The sequence below is a fragment of the Ixodes scapularis genome, unplaced genomic scaffold, assembly GCF_016920785.2.
Source record: "Ixodes scapularis isolate PalLabHiFi unplaced genomic scaffold, ASM1692078v2 PGA_scaffold2__306_contigs__length_199485367, whole genome shotgun sequence".
Taxonomy (NCBI): domain Eukaryota; kingdom Metazoa; phylum Arthropoda; class Arachnida; order Ixodida; family Ixodidae; genus Ixodes; species Ixodes scapularis.
This window is the reverse complement of record NW_024609857.1, coordinates 19,365,833-19,391,291: the sequence shown is the minus strand read 5'-3', so window position 1 is coordinate 19,391,291 and position 25,459 is coordinate 19,365,833. Positions and strand designations below refer to the sequence as shown.

At 41.5% G+C, this 25,459-nt stretch overlaps 1 protein-coding gene and 1 long non-coding RNA gene across 3 annotated transcripts in view; one reads left to right on the top strand and one right to left on the bottom strand.

Moving 5' to 3' along the window:
* Positions 1–15,172, top strand: part of LOC8035950 (plexin-B) — a 147,484-nt gene extending 132,312 nt beyond the window's left edge. Inside the window, exons 20-35 of the mRNA XM_042291226.1 lie at positions 570–746; positions 2,415–2,658; positions 2,762–2,904; positions 3,511–3,641; positions 3,723–3,782; positions 3,879–3,953; positions 4,421–4,487; positions 4,869–5,015; positions 6,068–6,221; positions 6,307–6,471; positions 8,911–9,095; positions 10,875–11,035; positions 11,331–11,478; positions 11,627–11,767; positions 11,849–11,923; positions 13,507–15,172. Coding sequence (XP_042147160.1) covers positions 570–746; positions 2,415–2,658; positions 2,762–2,904; positions 3,511–3,641; positions 3,723–3,782; positions 3,879–3,953; positions 4,421–4,487; positions 4,869–5,015; positions 6,068–6,221; positions 6,307–6,471; positions 8,911–9,095; positions 10,875–11,035; positions 11,331–11,478; positions 11,627–11,767; positions 11,849–11,923; positions 13,507–13,614 — 2,181 coding nt within the window. The 3' untranslated portion in view covers positions 13,615–15,172. The remainder of the gene's footprint in view (positions 1–569; positions 747–2,414; positions 2,659–2,761; positions 2,905–3,510; positions 3,642–3,722; positions 3,783–3,878; positions 3,954–4,420; positions 4,488–4,868; positions 5,016–6,067; positions 6,222–6,306; positions 6,472–8,910; positions 9,096–10,874; positions 11,036–11,330; positions 11,479–11,626; positions 11,768–11,848; positions 11,924–13,506) is intronic.
* A 1,260-nt stretch (positions 15,173–16,432) lies between these two features.
* Positions 16,433–21,885, bottom strand: LOC8035945. 2 transcript variants are annotated; one of them, XR_003918673.3, is made up of 4 exons: positions 21,871–21,885; positions 20,012–20,129; positions 17,828–18,017; positions 16,433–16,673 (listed from the first exon to the last, which is right to left on the bottom strand). It is a non-coding gene; the product is annotated as an uncharacterized LOC8035945 (long non-coding RNA). The 2 variants fall into 2 exon arrangements; XR_003918674.3 differs by lacking the exon at positions 21,871–21,885 and adding an exon at positions 21,795–21,809.
* Between the last annotated feature and the right edge of the window lie 3,574 nt (positions 21,886–25,459).

Sequence of the window (25,459 nt, the reverse complement as noted above, 5' to 3'; positions counted from 1 at the left end):
TCTAAATTTGACATTTAGAGTTATGTATTTTAGCGTAAATGAGCGCTTTCACCAATGGACGTGGAAAAGCGGAAAAAAACATACTGTTTTCACGAGAAGAGGTCGTCTTGTCCAGAGATACAAACTAGAAACATTTAGTTTGGTTTTATTATGTGATCTCTGGTGTATAAATCGCTTCCGCCATAGAAATTCGGATATGCATGCTAATCATATTCAAGAAAATCAACTAGCGCTCAAAACTGATTCTTAGACCGAGGCCGTAACAGGGCACTGATACTGCGATATAGTCAGGTCTGGTTACTACGGACACCTGCGTTCCTCAAAGAAGTCGTTTATAATTTGACTTTCCTATAATAACGAGGCGAAAATTGATGCGTTTACCCGGTCTGTTCTCAATATGCTCGTTAATATAACGGGATATTCTTATTAACATAGCTAATATTAAAAAGTCATAGTGTATTGCTACAAACATTGTGGTCACAAAGTAGCAGTGTTGGCTCTACCTGGCTTTTTTGTTTTCTTTTGATGAGTCGTGTAATCAGGAAGAAAACCTTCTGTTGTATTATCAGGGAGAAAGCCTTCGACTGGCCAGCACGGAGTTTGAGGTGAACGTGACAATAGGAACTCGGCCCTGCAACCTTACCTCCCTCACTATGAGCCAGCTTGTTTGCACGCCGCCCGAAGTCCAGCCTCCTGGAACAGACGAAATCGGACACAGAACGGAGAGCGATCTTCCTGTGGTTGTGGTGAGAATGACTTGCATCTTCCCTCCGTCCAAAGTAAAAGTTGAGGGTTTTACGTGCCAAACCAACGAAAGCCGTCTGGCACGCCCATGCGGAGGACTAATCTTAAATTTGGACCACCTGGATTTTTTTTTTTCACGTGCAATCGAAAGTGCGGGTACGCGGCGTCTTCTCCGCAATAAGCCTCGGTCCGATTTTTGGGCACCTAGGCCGGGATTCGAACCCGCCACTTAATGATCCTAGGGTCGGCGCCTTGCCTCGTCTGTTATTGTACACAGAAACCTATCGGGTTTTGTGTATAGGTCCATGTTATATGAGGAAAGATTATACGGATGTTTAAATATAGGAGTAGCGACGCATATAGGTTTTGTTTCTGAGCGAAGCGCTTGTTACCTGCATTTATTACTTTTTATATTGTCAAAGGGGCATAGATATAACTCAAAGAGGTTAAGATTGTTTTGTATGTTCCCACAATATAAAAAAAAAAAAAATCAGCGACGTTTTTTTTTTTAGTTTCACAGCGGAGCTGTTAAGGGCTAGTTTCCCCGGGATCGTGTCCGGTACCAAACAAATGTCGACACAAACTCTGGTTGCCGCCGTCACTCATAGATGGCGCTAACTGTCCAGAGTGTTGTGCTTGCCGTTTGTCTGCTTGCCGCCGTCGCTCATAGATCGTGGCAACTTTTCCAGCCTCGGCAACCAGACAACTGGTGGCTGCCGCCACTCATAGATGGTGGCGACCTTTTTTCGGAGGAAGAAGAGCGGGAACGGAACGACCGGCAATGTGCGCAGCAGCGCGAATGGTTCCGTAACCGCCGCAAGGCCGCTATCGCCTAGAGGCCACTGCGTCGAGCGCTTCAGATTCTCTTGCGAAAAAAGAACAGATCGCTCGCCTGGAGAGCCACCGCCGAGAACAGAAGCTACAGCTCCGCTGCTCTTTCTTCATGAGAATAAAAAACCTGAAAGTTTTTTTTATTACATCTTAAGGATATATACTATTCACTCAGCCCTAAAAAGCGTATTAAAAGAGTAAATATTCAACAATCTAATTTTTTACGTGCCAAACTAATCACACATTTTCCACTCACATAAAAAAAAACCCCGTAAAGACCTACCAACCCCGGCGGCCAGGCGGAGATCCGCTACTCTTCCCAATACAATGAACCTGTGGTATGCTAACTCCTCCGTAGATTTCTTTAAGCTTATGATTTGGAATAGGGTTCTGATTTCGCAGCACTTTATTTGTTAATCTTAGTGCTTTAGGGTTGGAGAATTATCTTGGTCTCCCCGCTTTTGTCGAGCTCATAACGTAAAAGGCGCTCGCTGTTTCAAAGCTACAGGAGGCTAGATCATGCTAAATCAAAACTTTTTTTAATAAAGTTTGTAGCTCTTAGATGTGGAATTGTAAATTGATGTGTGTATGCTTATACAATCTAAACTTAGTATGAATCAACGGGCGACTTGTGTCAGTTGTAGATGAGAACTTTAGCCAGTGTGATACAACGGCTAGCCTGGAGTTGCTAACCTGCACCACGAAGTAGCGATACACGATTGCGCACCGGTACGATAATAGTCCAGATCAAAATGTGAAGAGGTGTGGATCAAAACCAGGATCCCTGGGTTTTTTGTTGAAAGTGGAAGTACTAATACAGCGTTTTATACTCCTTTCAGGTACGGGTAGGCAATAACCTCCGTTATGAAGTTGGCTACCTCCGGTATGAAGTCGCCAAAATGTACGAATTTCCCCCTGAAGCAATTGGAGCTATAGCCGCGGGAGGAACAGTCCTTATGCTTTTAAGTCTGGTCATTTTGGCCATACTGAGACACAAGAACTCACAAGCCGAGAGGGAATACAAGCGCATTCAACTTCAAATGGACACCCTTGAAAATAGCGTGAGGTCGGAGTGCAAGCAAGGTACGTGGAAGTTTGCCGCCTCGCTTTCAATCATTAACAATCATTCTGTACAGTAAAGTCTAGTTTAGAGGTGTAATTGGTTTCATCTGTTTCAATTCTACAGCGTTCGCTGAACTTCAGACTGATATGACGGACCTGAATAACGATATACAGTCTACGGGGATACCGACGCTGGATCACAAGGCATATTTGATGAAAGTGTTTTTCCCTGGTGTACCAAACAGCCCCATTCTACAAGAGGTGAAGGTAAATACACCAAAATTTTTCTAGATGCTCAAACAAGGCACATCCTAAACCTATACTTTCTGAATGCACTATTGAGTAATTGCAATTGTGGGAACAGTAACTTTTCTGCTGCTGTACAAGGCCTACTCATGAAGATCACTAGAGTTTTTATGTAGACTTAAACATAAAAAAGAAAACAACTGCAAGAGCTTCCAAAATCAGCTTAAAAAATTGTTGTCAGTAAAAAATGTTAGCATCCTATCTTTAGTAGCAAATTATCAATACTATATAATTAGCTGACGATGATGCACGGTCAGCTTTATGGCGTTTTTTTTTTATTTCAATACGTAGAATGCTTCATGTTTTCGAAAGGTGCACATACAAGTGTTTGTACACAGCCGCGGTTGAGACTTTTCCTGAACTTGACTTCCCTAGATTGCGTGCTTCCTAAAGTTGGCATTAACGGTGTAAGTTCTTTGTACTTTTTCTGTTAACTCGGATGAGACTTTCGTGTCCGGTCGTTCTTCGTTTCCACGAGTCCAGGGGTTTTAGTCAATTATATTCAACCATCGCCAGCTCGTTTGCGCCCTAACTTTTCTGTTCATTGACGATGCTATTGTTTGGCAGCAAATAAATGGTCCCTACAACAACTACGAGGTGGCTATGACAAATTTCGAGATGCTCATCAACAACAAACGTTTCCTGCTCACATTCATTGACACCCTGGAAAACCAAAATACTTTCAGCATCCGGGACAAGTAAGTATTGCAGCTTGTTAAAATATAGGACACGGCATTTTATTAGGCGGTGACAAACTAATATATTTGTATTTCTATCAGGGTCAACGTCGCCTCGCTTCTCATGATTATCCTGTTGGACAAGATGGAATACGCGACTGAGTGAGTAAAACCTCAAGTCTATAACTTCATATGTTGTGTCCAGAACAACCGAAGGAGACGAATCAGGACAGAAAATGATATCCCATGTTTTCATAGGATTCTTAAGGAACTGCTCTTGAGACTTGTGGACAAATACGTCGGAACAAAGCATCCCCAACTGATGCTAAGAAGGTGGGTCGTCTGTCTTCTATTTAAAACTGGCATTGAACATTTAGGTATTTGAGACGTTAATGAAAAAAGAGAATGAAATTTGTATTTAGAGAAAGAAAAGTCTTCTTATCCGCAGTATTTAGGAAGGTGTAAAATAAGTCCATGGTGAAGAAATAAAAAAAAAAAAAAAATACAGGATGCTGGTGCATGGCTAGCAAAATGATGAATTTGCTTTGGAAAAAAAAAAAGAAAATAAACACGAACATGCTGTTTATTTGCTTGTTAATTTTTTACTTCGGCTTGACGCATGTTAAATGGGTCATGAATTTTATTAAAAAAAAGAACGAAAACGTTACCGGGAAGTTTTTCACCTGATTTTTACAGAACACTAATTTTATTTATTGTTTGTAAAGAATGGAGAATGGTTTATGATGTAATGATCAAGTAAAAATACACAACAATCCTAACTAAAAAGTTTTTTTTCTTAGAACCGAGTCTGTGGTTGAGAAAATGCTAACAAACTGGATGGCGCTGTGCATGTATGGATACATAAAGGTATGTTGAAGTTTGATGTACATTTATAAATTTCTCACGATGATATACTTGTGTGTGATGCATGGCGTCTAAATTAGCACAGAAGCTTGCAGCGCGTCACAATAACTTAGTGCAAGCTGTGCCATAACGAATAAATTAATCTTGGTCAATGTTTTTTTTTTTTTTTTTTTTGCCACTGCTATTTTGGTGTGCATTCAGTAAACATTTTGTTGTGTCGTTGATAGACGTTTTTGTATTCATATACTTTCTGCCCTATGGTTCAATTATTGTTGACCTATGTACCAGAAGAATGGCTAAATTGATAGCACTGAAGAAAATGTTTCTGGCAATATTTTTTGTGCTAAATCTAGTCTAAATATTTCTTTGGTTTTATTCTTTCAGGAGCACGCTGGAAGGTCACTGTTTCTGCTGTTCAGTGCCATTAAACATCAAGTTGAGAAAGGGCCGGTAGATGCTGTAACTCACGACGCACGCTATTCTCTTTCGGAAGAACGCCTCCTCAGGGAACAGATCGAATACTCGACAATTGTAAGTGAATTCTTTAAATTTGCCCTCGCTACACACACACAAAAAAAAAAACTTTTGTATTGGAATCTTTTTTTTTGGTGGGAATAATAACGCTCAAAAGTTTTTAAACTTTCATACATGTCTTGCTTTCAATTTCATAGTACTTTATTATCCTCGGTATATAACGTCGAACCATCCTTTTGAACTAGAATTTTTTTATAGTATATGAAAGCATGCGTATAACACTGAAAATTTCCTCTGAGCCTTAAGGAAGCCATGCGACGGGCAATAATTGTCACAAAACAGGTTTAGAGGGAAACCTCGTCTGTGCGAAACCGTACCAGGTATATCGCATCGTGAAGCATCTGCGGGACATACGCGCTGTTTTAGAAAACCGTGGCGCCAAAGCCAGTGTAGTAATTACCAAAACTGGAATGCTTCACATTTCGCAACATTGGCCATCTCTAACGTTTTTCTTGCCTCACAAACTACGAGAACTCATCCGGAACTTTATTTGGTTCTAATAAATATTAATTTCCGTAATAGATGTGTGTGTTATAAACTTATTTGACTGTAATAATTCAATTTGGTCATTACTCTGACCAGGTTCAAAGATATATCCAATCCTATACTTGTTTTAATTGATATAAAATAATATGTTATCAACTGCGTGCATGAGATTTTCATCAGAGTGGAAACGGAGTTTCATAATAATGTTGTTGACGACGGCACTAGAATAATATGGCGGATAGACATGGGGAACCTGGAACCAGGTGCTGTCGGAATGCTTCGATGCTATTGGATTGGTAATAGTTTTCAATTTAAACATAATTAAGTGCACGAGTAAATAGCGGGGTAGATTTTTGGCCATTTCTATTGCCATCTTTATTGCCGCGATTCTGACATTCTACTTAGTTCACGGAAACTTCATCGATTATTGAGTAAGCAAATTTGGCAGAACTTATCCTAATAATACTAGCGTTATAAATGGTTTAGACTAGTGTCACCTTTATAGACTTGAATAACCTTAAAACTTTGATGTTGTCATAATGTATCTCTTTTTCTCACATTAGGTTGTCCAAGTCATTCAGGAAGAGCAAGATGAAAAGATATTCTGTAGAGTGAACGACTGCGACACAATCAGTCAGGTGAAGGCGAAAATTTTGGATTCTTTGTACAAGAACACGCCGTGCTCGATGAGGCCCTTGATATCTGAAGTTGATTTGGGTGAGTAAAAGAAAAGAAAGTGAGACAACTAGAAAGAATAGAAGGGAAATGTACATGATTACGTGCCTTCCTCTCGTTTTTGAAGTAGAATGGCGACACGGAAGGGGAGGACACCTGATTCTCCAAGACGAAGACCTTACCACGAAGCTGTCCCATGGTTGCCAGAAGATCAACACGCTCGCTCATTATGGAATTCATGATTCGGCCGTCATGAGCCTCGTGAGCAAAAAGCGGCGATACGGCACCAACGGTTGGTTTCCCTCACTCATAATAAAAATGTCTCTGAGGTAATGTTTCTTGCAGAACTGAAATACAGCTAATTTTAGCGGACAATAAAAGTATCACAGCGAATGACGAAGCCCAGAGCACGATAAGACATAAAAAATACAATTTGCAATGGGCGGTGAGCGTAAAAGTTCACCTTTGTTAATTTTATCGGCGCACATCTCACAATAGACCCTTTCCGAAATTCAGTCTGGCCACTTCAATAGCTATCATCATTGTCATCTTGACGGTGCTCAATAGTGCGGCTGGCCACATTGTACGAGGGAGACGCCGCCAACGCCGCCATGAGCATGTACGGCATCGCGAGTACGAGCATTGCTGCTGCTGGCAGTCTAACAGTCTCGTGGACCACATGTTTGTCGCCCATTTCAGACTTTCAGCCCGGTCGAGGACTGCGCCTGTGGCAGCATTAACGCAGTCGTCGATGTTACAATCGTTCACTGCGCTGTATTCAGTTGCGACTGCGTGGCACATGAAGTCAGCGGTGAAGTCTTCCATAGCGTTGACAGTGACGATTTCGCCGCTTGCATTCTTCTGGCTCGACGCCCCAGGTGCTGCGTGTCCACCGGTTAGAATGGCGAATGCGTAGATTGCCTCTTCACTAACGGGTTCGCTCACCGCGTCTTGAATGCTCGGATCGGCGATTGCGTCATTCGTCACTCCGGCATCAGCGGCGGAAAACTTCGTCGTTGACGGCGGCGCCTGTCGTACTCGTGGTTTCTTTCTGGGCGGCCTTTTCGCGACGTTGAAAGCGAAGATGCTCGGCACTGCTTCCTGTCTGAGGTAGCGACGTTTACTAGCGACGTTCGGAATGTAGTCACCCTCTCGAAAGTGTCCTGAGCAAATCTTAGTGTACTTCGTAATGGAGAAGTGCTTGCCTTCGACACGTTTTATCGCAACAATCCATTTTTTTCGGAGAGCGGGGTCGGATGGGATGGCGAACAAAGATACCTCTAAAGAAAAAAGTATACGAATTCGCGAGAGGTCACACGAAATGCCCGAATGTTAACGTTATCTCAATACCCCAAGCCCAGCAACATCGCTTCTGTTTACAAAAAGAAAAAGGTGCAGGTGCATGCTCCCTTCCGTTAGCGCTTGAGAAGCAGCACGAGACGGCTTATATCATTCTATGCTACTAATCTGGCGGGATCTCTTCCGTTTCGATCGTCGCAGCGGTCGCGTGCGTGCACCGCCCAACCGCGAGCCAGAGGCATCCTTGAGTCCTTTTCGCTTACACAGCGGCACACAGCAATGAAAAGGCATCGCAGAAGCAGCGTGTGGCGAAGTATCAGCCGCGCAACACCTTTTGTGGCCGCAGTGGTGTCGGTGGTGTAGCGCACGTTGAGCAAGCGCCGATGCGACCGTACATGCTTATGGCGGACGCACGCCGCGCCACGCCCACCCGCGAAGCTTCGCAACCGTTCCGGTAAATGGCGCTGAATTTGTAAAAGGGTCTATTCAGGCCTAATTGTATCCTGGGCTACGTCCCTTCGCTGGGATCCTTCGATTGTTCGCCCTGATTAGCTATCTCCGTGCTCTGCAGTAAAGTAAATTCGCAGGCATTTTCTTTTAGAATTTAGTTCTCATTTTTTCATCTGAGCAAAATCGGTCATGAACGGGTTGATACTTTACTGATTATGCCCTCATAAACTATGTGAATGGAAATGTTTGGGCACGGGATTACAAAAGTTAATGTTTATGTTTACTCTGCATTAATGGCATAAATTTAAGCACATGGAATGTTTATTTATATAGTTTGATTAAAACGTATTTCAATTTCAGCACCTTGACCTCGGGTCATTTGTGTGTGCGTATGGAGGGGGGGGGGGGAGGGAGTGGGAGGGGGGCTTAGCATAGTTTTCGGTGACAAAATTTGTTTTTTCTCTGTGAATTTAGTGCTTTGGGAAGTCCGAAAAAGCCAAGGTAGTGCCACACTTGACATTATTTAGCCCGAGTCTTGATATCTTGGCCCTAATTCGCCAAAAAAGTGGCAAGTTTAAACTTTACTGCTCGTAGGTTGTCTCTCTTCTGGCATCTTCCAGCATGAATTGCCAATTTGGCAATTGCAACTTGCCAAACAAGTGCCTCAGTTTAATCTTCACTGCTGGTTTTTCGGTTCATTTGTGGCAAACTTGGCTCAAGTCTGCACTTTGGGAAATTATGTCATAAGCCAGAGAAAAGCTATATAAACGCCAGTGAAAAGTACTTTGGTACTAACTAACGCCTTTTGAGCATAAACCGTATTAAGCCGAAGTTAAGACCCTAGGATATTCAAGCTTGCGCCAAGTTGAGCGCTTTTCTTCTGGCATGCTACATGCCAATATGCTGTGCGCCCTTTGTTCTGCCATTGATCCCAAACTCACTCCCCTAAAGGCTGACGACAGTTTGATTGTGTTCCACCTAGGCACCACTCAACACGGGCCTATCAGCCCTTTCTCGGCGAGCAACAACAATTACGAGAGTCATTACGGCACAGCAGTCAAATATTGGCATCTCGTCAAGCCGCTGGACGACCGTCAGGAATGTCAACAGGAGCAGAGGCACAAGGCTATTCCCGAGATTTTCTTGACGAGGCTGCTCTCGACAAAGGTGAGGGATACACATTTTCTGCCTGCTCAGTATTGTGGCTTGAGCTCGCTTGGAGGGGGGAGAAAGGGGTGTGGGAGGCGCGTCAATCCAAGCAAAAATTTTCCCGAAATACAGCAGTGTTGCTTTTGGTACTTTACACGAATTATTTGTTGTGTTTATTTTACAAACCGTAAGTTTCCGACTATAGACTACGGACCATCCATGTCTAAAAGTTGAAAGTTTATGCAGTGCGGACTATCTACATCTGCAATTCTCTATCGTTCATTATGACGAGACGTGAGGAAATCTGTGGATCACAAAGTATACTAATGATGATTTCTAGCTTCAGTGAGCAAATAATGGAGGGACCTGTAAAGGTTTAATGTGCATGACAATGTCTTACTTGCGCACTCTGTACCGGGTGTAGACTAAGGATTGGAAAATAGGGGACAAGGTTTTTTTTTTCTAGAAACGGTCATTTTTATCAGTCCTGAAAGCATCTTTAGGTATGTAGCATATAATAAAATTAATAGGGCACTACACCCTTTTTCTTATGGTTACTGGTCTGCTTTAAAAAGCAGCAAAGCGATTAGTTCCGAACCAGGCCCGTAGTCCCCACCTTTCCGTTAAGCGGTTAGTTCGTCACATGATGTTTTCTTACAGATTGATTATTGCTGAAATTGACTCTCCTTTTCTGCTTATTAAGATTTTACCCAGAGTTTCTCAACGTCAAACAAGGTTTAGTGCACTTCTTTAACCCTTTAACGCGCATTGTACAAGGTTAAAAAATTAGCCGCGACTTTTAACTTCAAAGTCCTATAATGCATAATACGCTGTCAAACCTTCTGGGAGCAACATACCCTAGGGTTATCTACGCGTAGGGGTGTTGCTAGGAGGAGGAAAGTGTGGAGAGACAAAAGGAGAGGGACGAGATGGTTGGGGTGAGGGAATCGGTGTTCAACTTGATGGACAGTTTCCCGATAGAAAAACTGAATGGTTTTATAGGTCACGTAAAGTCAGGTCACATGAAATTGACTTCCCAGGCTATATTTGGCGGGGAAACTGGATTGGTGTCTATGTCGCACGACGCAAATTTCCCCCTACTTTGGCGGGTAACTGTATCGGTGTATACGTCAGGTGACGTCAATTTCCCGCTATATTTAGGGGGAAACTGAATTGATGTTTTGGCCAAAAGACGTCAAATTTCCCGCTAAATTTAGCGGGGAAACTGTATTGACTTGTAAGTCACGTGCCGGCAATTTACCCAAGGTGTATAATCATGTGACGCCACTCCCTCGCTAAATTTAGCGGAAAATGCACGGACGGACGGACGGACAGACGGACAAAATTCTGGGTTAGGGGGTAACGTTAAAAAGCATTCCATGCTTTAAAATATCTTACTCATGTCTGCAAACTAGGATGTGACAATATTTTTTTATTAGTGTACCTTTTTATGAGTGTACCTCTATTTAGACTTAACAGCGTTTTGGCAGCACGCATTTAACCATGATCGATCGATTGATAGCTAACACAACGTTAGGTATAGCTGAAATAGTAACCTCAATATTATTAAAAATCACTTCTTTAGCAATCGTATTGTATTTTATGTCTTGTTTCTCGGCGTTATTTTTTCACTCGAAGTCTCAACTGGTAACACCAGAAAAGGAACGCCGGTGGCAGGCACAAGTTCAATGTTTGACCAGTAGTTCAGTGCTGGAGCATTTTCCCTTTTATGCCATGTTCGTTTGAAGCAGCTGGAAATGTAGTCCACTTGCCAACGCATCTTTGTATTCATTTTAGGGCACAATACAGAAGTTCGTTGATGACTTCCTGCACACCATCTTGACAGTCAACGACAGATTACCGTGTGCGGTGAAGTGGCTGTTCGATTTACTTGATGTCACCGCAGCGAGGTATGGCATTATGGATGCGGAAGTGTCCCACGCTTGGAAGAGCAACAGGTAAGATTCTTACTTTCGTATCGGTAGTAGCGTACAGTATTTACATGCTGAAAAACTTCTAACAGGTAATTATGTAAAGGTTTAAGGGTGTGATCAAAATCACCATAGGCGTCAAACAATATATATGATGCTAACGATTACTGTTGTTCACATATTTAGTAAGCGTGTCGCATTAGGAGGTATAAACAAAACAACTGCGTAAAATCTGTTTCTTAAGGTCAGTTGTGGAGGAGACTTGCTTTAAAAGATACTGTGACATACGTACTAACAATGTTTTATCGTCGTTTTGTTTCAGCTTGCCCTTGCGGTTTTGGGTTAACCTAGTGAAAAATCCAGATTTTATATTCGACGTGGATAAGACGCCGATCCTAGACGCTTGCCTCTCAGTGATTGCGCAGACATTCATGGATGCTTGTTCGACGACAGAGCACAGACTCGGCAAGGTAAAGGTTTCAATGATTATGGTTAATCAAATTTTGACATACTACGTTCGGTTTGGTCGTGCTGGTGAACTTTACTAGCATTCACTACTGAGGATTATGTAAGGAAGTTGACATTCGGAAATATTTTATGCGTACTGATGTTTTTCAGGATTCGCCTTCAAACAAATTGTTATTCGCAAGGGACATTCCGAGTTACCGAAGAATGGTCTGCAAGTTTTATCAGGACATCTCCAATCTTGCTCCAGTGACCGACCAAGAGATGAGCGCTGCTATGCAGTCGCTATCATCTGTAAGCTGAATATAGTTTTAAATATTCAAGCTCACTATCTTCAGATGGAAATCTTGACCTACTATAATTCTTTGTTTACAGGCGCACGCTGGGGAGGTGGATGTCCTGAATGCCTTGAAAGAGTTGTATATTTATGTTACAAAATATTCGGAGCAGGTAAGCTTACCCAATCCCCTATCAGTTTCTTTGCTCTTCCGAACAGTAAAACAAGCAAATATTAATTTTATGTGCTTTCATTGCAATTAAATTGTAAGGTATAATTTATTCAATTGTTTTTGCTCGTCTATACTCGAAAAGGTTTGTTGGCATCACTGTCTTTATTCAAAAGCTCCGAGGTCTAAAACATACACATGAAATAGCTAGGTACTGGTTGGGATTCCGGACATAAGAAATAAAATATATTTTGTTCTAAAATGTAACCAGAGGAAATGAACACAACAATGCATGTCTTCATTTTATTGCCTCCAATTTTGCACCAAAAAAAGATGAAAACTCACGTCTGCTTTCCTCCTCCACTCAACCTAACTTGGCCACCAACATGTCAAATCACGTGGCCGTGACGTAAAATATGTATTTCTACCGGTAACGTAAGTTCTCCCAGCCGAGCGAGGGAACCGCGTCAGTGAAGCGTCGCGTTGCATGGAAATAACATTTCTGCGTCGACGCTTCGGCGCAGGGACGTCGAAACGACGTCACCTACGGAGGTTTCCATGAACGCCGATTGCTTCGTAGGACCTGTCTTTCCGCGACGCTTGTGCGATGACCGCCATGGCTATGGATACACCGCCGACGAGTGAAGTGCAGCTTAAACGTTTTTTTGTATAGTGAAAGTATGGGCCTTGATCTGTACGCCGGGACGCCCATACAGCAAAACGAGAACTTGACCGACAATGGTTTGAGCAGTTCGGCGCCGGAACCGGCCGCGGAGTAGTGGCGAATTTTCAGTACGTAATGGTAGGTTCACATATCGGCTGCGAATACAAAACGCTAGAAACGAAGTAATATGAATTCCTAATGCTATTTATCGTGGAGAAACCTCTCGAGTTCTCGCACTTACTGCGACTGATGCAATCGGATATTGAACTCGGTCATTTCCGTCGGAGGTATTCATGGACAATTTCGTCGTTTGCGAACACAGTTCGAGTGACACACTACTCGTATCGAAATCGTTGAAATTAAGTTCGACTGACGTGCTCGGAAAAAAGGAAAACAAGATTCCGGCACTGCGGATGTTGCGGTTACTTTACTAGGTGGCGCAAGCTACCACCCGTTACAAAACGTGTCTCCACAACTCATTCATTAATCCACCCATTCATACATTCAGCTTGGTTGCGAGTGTTCGAGGGAGAGAGTGTAAGATATAGTCTGCTTTTATTTGCCAAAATTTCGTGCCAAAAAATGAGGCCTTCGCCTTCCTAATCTAGCGTGCTAGTTCTTTTCTTCGCCCCATAAACAATATCCAGTCAATAAATTTGTCTAAAATCATTTCAGGGTTCCTTTAAGATTGTTCATATTTACTCTATAGCTAAATCGTTTGTTTCCTGAAAGATGAAACCTGGTCAGAGTGCGAACACACGTAAAGAAATAAAGAAATTCGCGTGATTTTATTATTTTTTACTACTAAGCCTGGCAGGTTGTATTGTTCCTGGTGTGTCTAAAAAAAATATACTGAAACAATTGTTGCAGATGTGTACTTTTGTCCACGTTCATACACGTTGCCTTCCATTCTTGCTGTGAAGGTGATCGAAGCTCTTGAGGACGACGAGGAGTGCCAAGAGCTTCAGCTTGCTCAGCGGTTGGAAACTGTGGCTTGTACACTCAGTGCCGAGAGGACTTTGCCTTGCTGAGCTTGAAGTACTTCAGCGACGGCTGTGTTAGCATCAAGCACCTCTGAATAACTGCGCAGAAGAACCTCCTCGCAAGGAAACCACAAAAAACAAAAAAAGCGATCCGCGAACACTTTGGACTTCTCAAATTCCAACTCTGGAGCCTATGTGAGGACGGTGCCCAATGTGATCTGTCTCAAGTGTACATACACAAGGTACTCTACGGCCATGCTGGCTCAAGTGACGACGATTGTGTCTACTCTTTGTTTTTGTACCGATGCAGTGCGTTGTGTGCGTGTGTTTGTGTATATGTACCCGGAAAAAAAAACACACCTGTGCCTCAGTGTGCCCTCCTCAGCTTGGCGGCGATGACTGAGACGCGCGGAAGAGTCGTGTTCCCGGAATACGTGAAAAGCTAGAAAAAGGGAAGTAATTTATTTTGTACAAGCTGTAACGGAGCAGATGGCCAACCTGGCAGGGTCGCGGGCGTTTTGTTAATAGGCCTCTCTGTACACGCGGGTGCGATTTCAGGGTCATCGTGAGAGAGACCATTGTGCAACGTGGTCTCGGGGAGTCCAACAAGGTCTGAACTGATGTTCCCCGTGATAGCCGATTTGAGCCGCATGAATCAGGGCGTAACTTGTACGAGACGCAGATGCATGAGTATAGGTGCTGTAAGATACTGCAAGGGTATAAAAATGTTCGAAGCTAAGCGAGGCGCGAGGGAGGACTGTACAAAATAAAAAAATAGCTAGTCATTGCATCAAACCTTCTTGTGTTCTCATTGCACGGCATTACAAAGGTGGAATCTCACCACAAATTTTATAGTTTTTCCTTGCTTTTTTGGGCAAATAATCAGTTATTTACCAATGTAACTGTATTCACAATTCCTCAAGGAATTGCAACGATTTTACATGGTGATGCTTTGTATTGCAGCTAGATCATTTATTAGGTCAAAATATGTAGAGGCAAAGTGTCTACACTCACCCCCCCCCCCCGCCCCTTTCCAAACAACAACAACAACAACAACAACTAAGTTTGGTCCTTCAAACATGATGCTATCTACAATACTGTTTTATTAAATTGACGATTTCGAGAAATATTAAGGGTTCGGCCCTAAAATAACGCTTTAAGTCCTGTGACATAATGCACACTCTTTTAAGCATAAGGTCCTGCGTCTCACTTTGTACAATGTGCAACCTTAACGTACTCGCGCGAATGCTAAAGAACAAGGGGCAGCTAATGTTACGCTGCCTTAAACAGGGTCTTCAATGTTTGTGCATACGCTATGCATCCGTATCGGTCTGCTGCCTTGCTTAAAAACGTCTCACCGTACGTGGTGGCTCTGCGGAAGGTGCAGTGAACATGTCGTGTATTAATATGCTCCGGTACTTAATAGGTTTATGTAGAGAAAATAAAAAGAAAGTGCTTTGTAGTTCCATGTTTAACTATTCCATTAGTGGTATAGTTGGTGAAAATAGGTTCAGTTTGAAAACTATTTTTTATACAGAAGGAACTGAAGTGCATTTTTTGCATTATTTTGTGGATTCTGGTGTGAATAAAAGTGCTGGAGAATGAAGATCATGTATGAAACTCATTGAAGCATCGTAATTAACTGCAAATTTTAGCATGCTTACGTAATTTGGTTGTACAAAAGAAATCCAACTTAGTAAAACTAAGTAATAGTCTTATGGGTCATTTTTAGTATTACCTTGCTGGACGTTCCACTACACGAGGAGATGTACAAAGAAAATCTGAATGCGACGTGTCGTATATTTTTTAGCGTTATTATCACAATATGTTTCAGTTTAGTCATGACGTATAATGAATCCAGTCATGATATGCCAACTAACCGGCGGTTCAAATTGGTTTGAATTGAGGTAGATCAGTACCTTGGAAACACAACTTAAATTCTATGTTAATATTAACTGCTGTCATGTTTTAAGTCCCCTTTACTGAATGTGACAAAACAGGGTTTTGTGCTATTAGAGGAGGAGAACAGACTTCAATGGCATTTCGCCAGTTACAGTATTATTGTTTGTCAACCATAATACATTGGTATTTGTACCAAAAAAGAATAGTCTAACCTAGAAATAAGCACCTCGCAGAATTCATGTACATCAAGTTTCAAATAAGCAGGACGATATGTCAGTCAAATTTCTTGGATATCTTCACAAAACCTTTTTTGAACGATTTTTGAATGAGCAGTGTGTGGATGCTGATAGGGAAAAGAAAACATGCGAAACACAAGCCTACGTAATGCACCATGCAAACCCAAACTCGGGAACCTTTAAAATCAAGTCTGGTATAAAGATGTATAGGTCTGAATTGTGCCTTGGAGAGTTCCAGCAAGAGTTAAAGGCCGCCCTACAAAATCGTCTTCTGCCGGGCAGAAAACAGACTCCCAGCACCCTTCTCTCTATTCCCTCTCGCACTCTTCTCTCCTCTTCTCCCCACAGGAGCGCATCTCTGAGCGCATCTCTGAGTCCTTTACCGCAGAGAGGAGGAGTGTCTTCCTCTTTCTACGATGGAAAGAAGAATTTGAGGGAGAGTATCCTCCTTTCTGCTCGTTGGTTGGCCTTCATGTGATGGACCGCGTTTGAATCACCCCTTGTCGTATAGCGGTTATGAAACAACCAATTATTGTATCATCAGGGTTCAATTTAAATACATATCTGAGGGTCCATTGCTACACTTTTCAAGCAGATTTAGTCACGATATTACATGTAAATACCCGCCGCAAAACAAGTGGCATTCATGTTAGAAACTTATCAACATGATTCTCATAAAAAAATTCACATTCTCCAAAATATTCAATTACAAAAATGTGCGAAGAATGTCAAAAGTAAAACATCTTTATTTTACTACAACAATGCCGCATGTATAAATAGGTGACGCAAAATACGCATCCACCATCTTCACAAATCTTTTACACATGGACATCATGTTCACATTAGTTTTGTTTTTTACATTTTTGGCATAACGTTTGATGTTAGTCACAATTTTATCAAAGCGCAGAAGAGTCCATGACGACAAATCACGGCTGAAACGTTTCGTTCGACGTCTTTTCAGGCACTTCCCTGGAACGTAATTCAAAAATAAAATTTATTTGGTGGCAGAAAGGTTTTGAAAGCGATTACACTTAACCAGGTTTTTGGGACATATTTCCTACCCGTGTTATTAATATAGTTATTGTAGATACGTGATATAAATGTGCTGATAATGCTTTCTTCCTGATATAGGCACCTGTTGGCTGCACGAAATATCAGAAGCTTGGTTTAAACGCAACAGAAGATTTATTTGAATATTTCAACAATATGTTAGCAGAACCAAACTGCACTGAAATCATATAAGTGTCGCACTAGTGCATTGTGCAACACTGTTTTGCCAACACGCTATCGGCGTTTAATAAAAATGTATACTAAGTAACTGGACGGGCAATAAAACCTATTACTTAGTATATGGCCCAAAATGAGCACTCCCCACATCACATAGTGTTGACAGCCTCTTTATTCAAGAAGAACGAACAAAAAGGCTATTGCTTGTTCGCGCTAACAGTATCGCGCCTGTAATACACTAGATTTTATTTGAAGAGCCATAGAATCAGCATGTCAAAAAACACCTATCCTTAGGTCTATTTTTTTAAATTTTACCTATACTTGATTCGTGAACGAGCTTGGTCGCGTCTTGATTTGGTAAAGGGTTGTGACCTCTTCTCTACAACAAGTTATGAACGCTTTGCTCACTGCTTCAGCGTAATAAACTAAAGGTTGTTCAAACTCACAAACCCTACACGACATGAGCAGAATAATAGTCACGAATCTCGTGAGCTGGTTACAAAGGCGGCGTCCGTTAAAGTCAATATAAAAAATACAAACTAAGGGACTAACATATAGAGGGATTGGTGGGCGAGTGTGTTATGGCGCCGTAGCTCAGAGAAATCTAGCGAAAGCTCGCGCTGCAAAACCCGGCGATCCCGAGTCGAATCCCCACCCCTGCCCGATTTGATCAGAACGAAGATCGTACCGGTGTGAGTTTGTTTGTATCACTACTTCCTGACGCACGTTATCGATGCACTGGTTAAATTTCTCGTCTATGGCCGAGACACCAGACGTCAAAATAGGTTGACTAACGTCCGGCTGTATAAATATACACATAACTTTTTTTTTTTTTAAACAAATAAGTGACGATGAAATTTTGGGCAGTAACAGATTTTTCGGTATAAGTTACTAACCTCAATCTTCCAAAGAAAAAAATGCCAATTTGCAATCCTTGCATTGGGGTGGGCAGAGAATAGGGTTCAGGCACTCCTTTTTGCAGTAGGTGGGGCATATTTTGGCAGGTACAGCAGCCACCATGGCCAGGATGCACACCAGCAGGGTCACAAAAAGCACGACTTGCCGTAAGCTCCACATCGCTGCGTGCTAAAAAAAAAGAAAAGAAGAGACGGATATTGGCGACACAAGCACGATTAAAATGAAACCATGTCTGAGAATCTTCATTATTGTGCTCCTCGAAAACTCGTGTTCTAATGGTTAAGATATTCACAGAACAAAAGGGTTTTTTGAGTATGTTTCCTTTGCAGGAACGCTTTATAACACAATAGATTAATTAAAAAAAAAATATTGGGGCGTGGCGAGTTATGCGCATATCATTAGTATTCCACCGCCAATGAGACTGTGGCAGTAGCCGATAAGGTGACCAAAAAATAATCACAAACCGAGAGCGCATAATTAGCAACAACCTGCGGTTCTTAAAGCGATCAGTGAGAATAACGACAAAAAAGAAAGCCACCTACAATTATTTTACGACTAAAGTTTGTTATTAAAACATTTTTCGTTATGAGAGCCTTCTCTTTTCAGTCCCCTTGTAAAGAGTATTATTTAAGAGGGAAATTGGTTAAACGTTTCGCAAAATAATGAGAACGCTTATCTTTTACTTTCTCGAACTGGATTCTTGGATAATGCACTTAACAAATTATCAAATACACCAAGAGCTAATTAACCGCTTGCTCGCGTATGATATGCATCTTAAAAGATTGCATTTATGCGTTCAGCGAACGAAAAGTAGAAATGATCTATCAAAACAAAGTGGGGTATAATTGGTGTAATTTTAACTTCATTCCCTTGTTCCCCAAAACAATACGAAGTTTAAGAAGGGTGATACTATTACCTTCGACCCTCCCTTGTAGTGTGGGTTTTGATGTTCTCATAGTTTGCTAAACCTAAGCTAGTGATAAAATAAGGTAATATCAGCCCAGCAGGTTTATGAGCCCTATCATATGTTTCAACATTTTAGTTTTTTTTTTTTTTTTTCGAGGGAGGGGGGTGTTTTTTAGTGTTGATAGAAAACTCTTGTTTCAGAGGCCGCGCATTGCATTCGACATTTGAATTGTCGATCAGCGTAATCTAGAGTTATGTCCAGGATATTTCTCGTTCAGGAAATTTTTATTTTAGTTCATTTTTTGTAAATAAAAAACAGCGGTCCTAGACTGTGCTAATTTATAAAAGCCTAGGCTTTGACTACAGAAGGCCACTAGTTAATAATTAAACTTGATTATCAGCGTTTGCATAAAATACATATATTAAACGTGTAAAAAAAACTTTCTAGCAATAAATGCTTAAAATGAATTGCTCTATGGCCTTAATTTTGAGTTTTTGTGGCGAGCTTAGACTTTCGAACTGAAAAACGGAATTATGTGGAGCAAATAAAAATGCCGAATAAACGCCGTCTGACTTAAGTAAACAACCAAAAAGAGGCTATACATATTGGCTTTTTACGGACACATGTAAAGTAGATATCGAGGAAAAGAAAAATAAAAGTTCATAAAATACCGTGCGAAAACAATACGAATACGAAGAGTAAACATTAAAAATACTATTACACAAACTTATCAAAGTAGTCTATTTTATGTGTTGCTCGTAAGGTAGGTTACTACATGCACTGCAACAAGAAAAGTTGGGCTAGTTGGTGCCTTATGAAAACTTGGAAACACCGCGAATTAAACGAAGAACAAGAGCGAGAAGTGAACAAACACAGAGTTCTCTTAAGTTATTAAATATAGTATCCATAATGCATGAATACGCACTGAAGCCAAAGTACATGTAACCTATCGTAATTTTTCAAAATATGTATTTTCGCAATTATGCAGCAAATGATCAAATACATGCATATTATACACCCAACATAACGTTTCCGATCTGATTCCGAAAACGGCGCAAAAGGAAAATCCCTCATAAGTTTCTCGCCAGTCAAGGGGAGATCTAGATTCTAACAAGGCACATATAGTACTGACTGTATATACACTCAGTGCAACCATTCTTCCTGCAGACGTCATGCAGGGAGCCTCCTGTAATGTATGCAAAATCTAAAGACGCGAGAACCTTGCAGGGGTATCAAGCTGCCCCAGTCCACTCACCTTGTTTCACGCTTAGTTACTGCGTCGATGACTACGAGGGCTGAGGACGGGTCTTTTATGGCCAGGGCTCGGGAAACTCGCCGAGGTTGGGTTATCTACGTGCCAGGGTTTCACGTACCTGCAGCAACGAGCCGTGGGAAACACAGATACCGATAACAAAGTTAAGCATACGAGAAACATCCCGACACTGGGAGAAAGAGACAGGACGGACAAACACAGAGGTCTCAGACACAACTGAATTTATATGAAAAAAGTTGGTATTTAAATAGCCTTCAAGAACCCACACAAAGATAAAAAAAAGGAAGGAACGAAAAAAAAGAACTTTTTCTACAGAAACCCAGAAGGTAAGGGATCACCGATTGAAACGCGAAACGTAAAGTTCTTGAAGGCTATACATAAACACACACTTTTCACAGCCTGTGTTTGTCCGTTCTTTCTTTTTTCCCAGTCCCTTAACTACCACCAGTTCGTTTGCGCCCCAAACCTTCTGTTGAAAAAAGTTAAGATGATGTGGCTGCATAAACGGACACAAAACTAGCAGCGGTCGTGACGGGACAAAGTCGCAGGCGCAGCGAAGTTTAATCTGGTCCCGGAACCTGACTCGGCAAGCCGTACTGGGAACGAAAGTTGTTTCGCGGTGTGAAGCCGGTGCGCATTGTGTCAGCGCAACGTTCCAAGAAAGAGTTGCGAAAACATGCCGACCTAAGGATTCGCCTAGATGCCTGTTGTGTTAACGAGGTAGAGGCAATACTACGGAAACAGTTATTAAATACGCTTCCCTTCAGCTTACAATAAAACAGAGCCGAAACTATGGGCACCTTGTATATATGAATGTCCAAACACGAGTGAGTTATAAACCTGGGGTATAATGCTCCTACGCTCGTCTCAATACACGCTGAGACGCACGCCGAAGAAATAAATAACGAGGTTTCAAACTGGTTCGGTGATTGGACTTGACGCCTTGTAGGCTTTAACGTAGTCCGGCGTCGGGTGGGGCGAAGTACGGCAAACAATCACGTCAGTTTCGACAAAGTTGGTGCAAGCAATTTTGAAGATTGAAATGACAATACTTTTGTGCGATAGTTTTTCTAGTAATTTACGCAAACGACACGGTGTCATTCCTCCAAGTCAAAGCGAGGCCATACCAACGTAATTTTTGTTTTTATATTCGAAATTTTTGAGTACGGGATAGATTAATTCTAGTTCATGTTTATTGTGACGTCGTACGTGGATGCAATTTATTACTTATAATTTTCGAACGTTTGTATGCATGCTAGTGATAATTCACCAGGATGTACTAAACGTCACGAAACATTCAAACACAAACAAAAATGTCCTCCTTTAACGGTGTTTGTATAGCAAATGTTCATATTTGTTTTCCCAAATGATTTATTTGATAAAGACATACTTGAAACACAAATAACAATCATCAGACAGGGACAACTAGAACCACTTGTGCTGTCTACCAGTAGTTAAGGGGGGTTAAGGTTTTGATTATGAGGATCTCGTGTCGCTGGTCGTGCCGTTCTTCAATTTTAATTATTTTTTGTTTTGCTGGTTTTTGTTATTTAGCCGAAGTCGACCGTGTGGTCTTTGATTTGCAAGCCCGAGTTGGAAATGACGTTTTGGAATTTTTCTCCTGTGCTTGGCTATCAAATACCACGCTTTTCAAAAATTGTGCTAATAAGAACAATAAAAAATATGTGCAATCGCGCAGCCTGCGCAAAAGAAAAGTATATATGTAGTGTTGAAAAAGGATCTATATTGCAATCCTTGTTTCTACCGTCGGCAAGTATAAAAAAAGGTGAGGACCACAGCGCGAGAGCGGAGAGAGATATCAATAGTATTGGCTGGTCTACCACTCTGAAGGACGTGGTAACGTTTAAGTGTACAAAGGCCACCATGGCCACCAACAAGGGTAAGATATACCACCATAAGACGGAATTTGAAACGCAATGGGCATTCTCACTATAATCCTTATTAATGGTATTGCAATTTTGCTTCATCTTTTTTATGGATTAAATCCACCTACGTTGGGAATTTTTTTGGGTCACTGCTTTTGTTACATCATACTATGCACATTTACTCGCTAAACCAGGTGCAGATTTCTCGTGGGACAACTGCGTGAAATTACGGCTGAACTTATTCTGTGTTTGCGATAAAAACGTGTGCGCGTGTTACACTGTAGAACTGACCTTTGTGCCCCGCATAAAGCAAAAAACAACAAGAAAGTAGTTTCAGCATCAATATCTTGATAAGACGGTTCCAGGTCATTACTATCTGAGTGTCGAAGTTTGCACGGTTCACACCTTATCTAGCAGTTCGGTCGCCTAAATTACCGGCGTAGTAGCAAGCACATCCGCTATCCAAAGTGTGTTCCGAATTGAAAATGTAATGTAAGGTCTCAAATCTGAAGTAATTGCTACAGTTGCGCGCATATCATAACACTATTTTGATATCTTGTTTTCATTCCAAACAAATAAATATTTTTTTTGTGGTCTCGCAATTTATGCGTAAGTTCAAGTACACTTCTCATGCTATTAATAAGGCGCAGAAGTCAATTCTTCCTGGAAGAAAGAATTGGCTTCTCTAAATTTCGAGTGCACATGTATGGCGATTTCAACCTTCCTGGTTACGATTGGGAGTCAGGCAGCTTCTTAGTTAGTCATACGAACACAAGGTTGAAGCTACTTTGTCTGTTAGACTTCCTTCATTTCAATGGTTTTGAACAACGTTACTGTACGCAACTGTTGTGGAAGCATACTTGACCTTGCCCTGGTCACTTCGGCTGTTGATATCAGTCTTGCCAAAGCTCCTAGCTCTATCTCGGGTGGATAGCTATCATCAACCTTTTATTGTATAATTTTTCTTCCCACTTGCCAAGCGGATTTTCCATTCACAATCATGGTTTTCCTACTCCAACGGTGATTACGATTCATTGTATCAGTATCTTCGGGACTATGACTGGAGTAGTGTTCCAGCTGATCAGTGTGTTGAATCATCAACTTCCACACTTTCGACTATTGTCCAGGAAAGCATGCGACTCTTTATACCAAAGAGAGTGTCTCATAAGAGTGACAATCCCATATGGTTCTCGAAGGAACTAAGACATTGCTTAAGGCGCAAGCTACACTATCATCGCCTGTACCAAAAAACTGGCAATGTCGTTTGGTACACGAGATTTAGTCAATGTCGTGCAGAGGCGAAACAATTGTTTAAACGAGATAAACAACAACATGCTGACATCGCCGAGCAATCATTGAGCACACAGCCACAGTGTATGTGGAAGTTAGTCAAAGAGAGCATCAAAGAGAATGTTACCACGATCACATTGCGAGATAATGAGGATTGCGTCTCTGACCCTGTTGATGTAGCTAATATCTTTGCGCGCCACTTTAGTGCTTTTTCAAAATTAACTGTTGGGCTAGTTGGCTACACATTGTAAAAAAATTCAAAAGCGCGAACACCAAGGAAAAGAAGAGGGGACAGGAGAGGGGAAGAGGGGAAGCGCTCTGTCCTGTCTCCTCTTCTTTTCCTTGGTGTTCGCGCTTTTGAATTTTTATAGTGCTTCTTTCAGTACAAATAATGGCCTAATGCCTAGCTCGAATGTAAACTGCCTGGATTCTTTGACTGTTGATCCAATTAATGAATCTGAAGTCTTGGAGGCAATTAAAAAATTGAAACCAAAGTTATCTACGGGAATAGATAGAATTCCCAGCTTCATAGTAAAAGGTTCTCCAGTCCAGTTTTGGTTCAAATCTTTAACTTATCACTTGCGTCTGAAACATTTCCTACCGCTTGGAAGCGCTTTGTTGTCGTTCCATTACATAAATTGGGTGATCGATCCATGGTTAACAACTATAGGCCAGTCTCCCTTCTTTGTAGTTTTTCTAAAGTTTATGAAATTGTTTTGCACACCCGCCTTTGCGCATATTTTTGTCGGAAGATTATTCCTGAGCAACATGATTTCATGAAAGACCGCTCCACAGAAACCTGTGTTTCTTCCTACGTCAGATTGTACCATCTGTCCATAGCGGAGGACAAGCGGATGTAGTCTACTTTGATATGAGCAAAGCTTTTGACAAAGTTAATCACCCATTACTGTTGAGTAAACTCTGTAGTTACGGTCTGTCCCTTAAGTACTGTCGTCTCCTCGATAGTTACTTATCTCATCGGCTGAACTTTGTGCGAGTATCCGGCCGATTATCTGCTCCTTTTTTATCTACCTCTGGGGTTCCTCAAGGCAGTAACCTCGGTCCTTCGCTGTTTTTAGTTTTTGTAAATGATCTAACTTCCTGTATCAAAACACACGCGGTTTTTGTTATTTGCTGATGATATTAAGTTGTTTACAGCGGTTAAAACGGTTGCCGATTGTGAATGTCTTCAGCGCGATATAGATTCTATTTCGGCGTGGTGTTTTTCAAATGACCTACTCTTAAATGAGTCAAAAACGAAAGTTATGTCCTTTTCTAGGAGCGTGAAATTCTGAGTTTTCCCTATGTATTAGATTCCACCAATATTACTCGCGTTGAGGTCATCCGTGATCTAGGCGTTTTTATGAATCCTGCAATTAATTTCAACCATCACGTGACCACAATTACGAATGCTTCCTTTAGAGTGCTGGGAGCCATTACACAAGTGACACGCGATTTTTCTAAACCACTTTGTATTTTACGTTTGTTTTCTTCACTGGTGCGTAGTCGTGTTGAGTATGCCTCAGTTGTCTGGAAATGTATTGGAGTGACAAATTCAGGTTTAATTGAGAGTGCTCAACGTAGGTTTGTTCGTGTTTTGTTTGATCGTTTTTTTCAACCGAATTATTTCTATAGTTATTAGAGGATTTGTGAACTCGTGAAGTTAGACTCGTTGCACAAAAGGAGAACAATTCGTGAACTGACATATTTGTATAAGATTGTAAATGGTATAATTGATTCCCCAGAGCTACTCAGTCACATCTATTTGCACGTTCCTCGTCAGTCTTGTAGACATTATACTTTGTTTTATCCTATCGACTTTTACCATGCTGCACCCATGACACGCCTACAACTGACTTATAACCATTTAGAACAGATTTGTGCGAATGCTAGCCTTGATATATTTGATGAAAATCGTAAATTTCGACAGTGTGTTGAGGCTATTGTTTTTTCCTAACGCTTCGCTTTTATCCTGTTTAGCGTTGCATTTCTGAAGGAATAAGTGCACCACTAAGGAGGCGTCAAGCTGTTGGTAGGTCACTGAAAATAAGAATAAACATAAACATAAACATATGCTTACTGATTGATTGTTTCCTTTAGACCACAAGCAACAATGAATATCAAAAGGCTATTCCTGTCCTCACATACCGGATCAGGGTTAGAGTTTTATCCAAGCCCAAACATCTTGACTGCCAGATGCCAACGGTAGACCTCCGACAGCTTTTCATTGCCGACATCTGGTGCCTTATCGCAC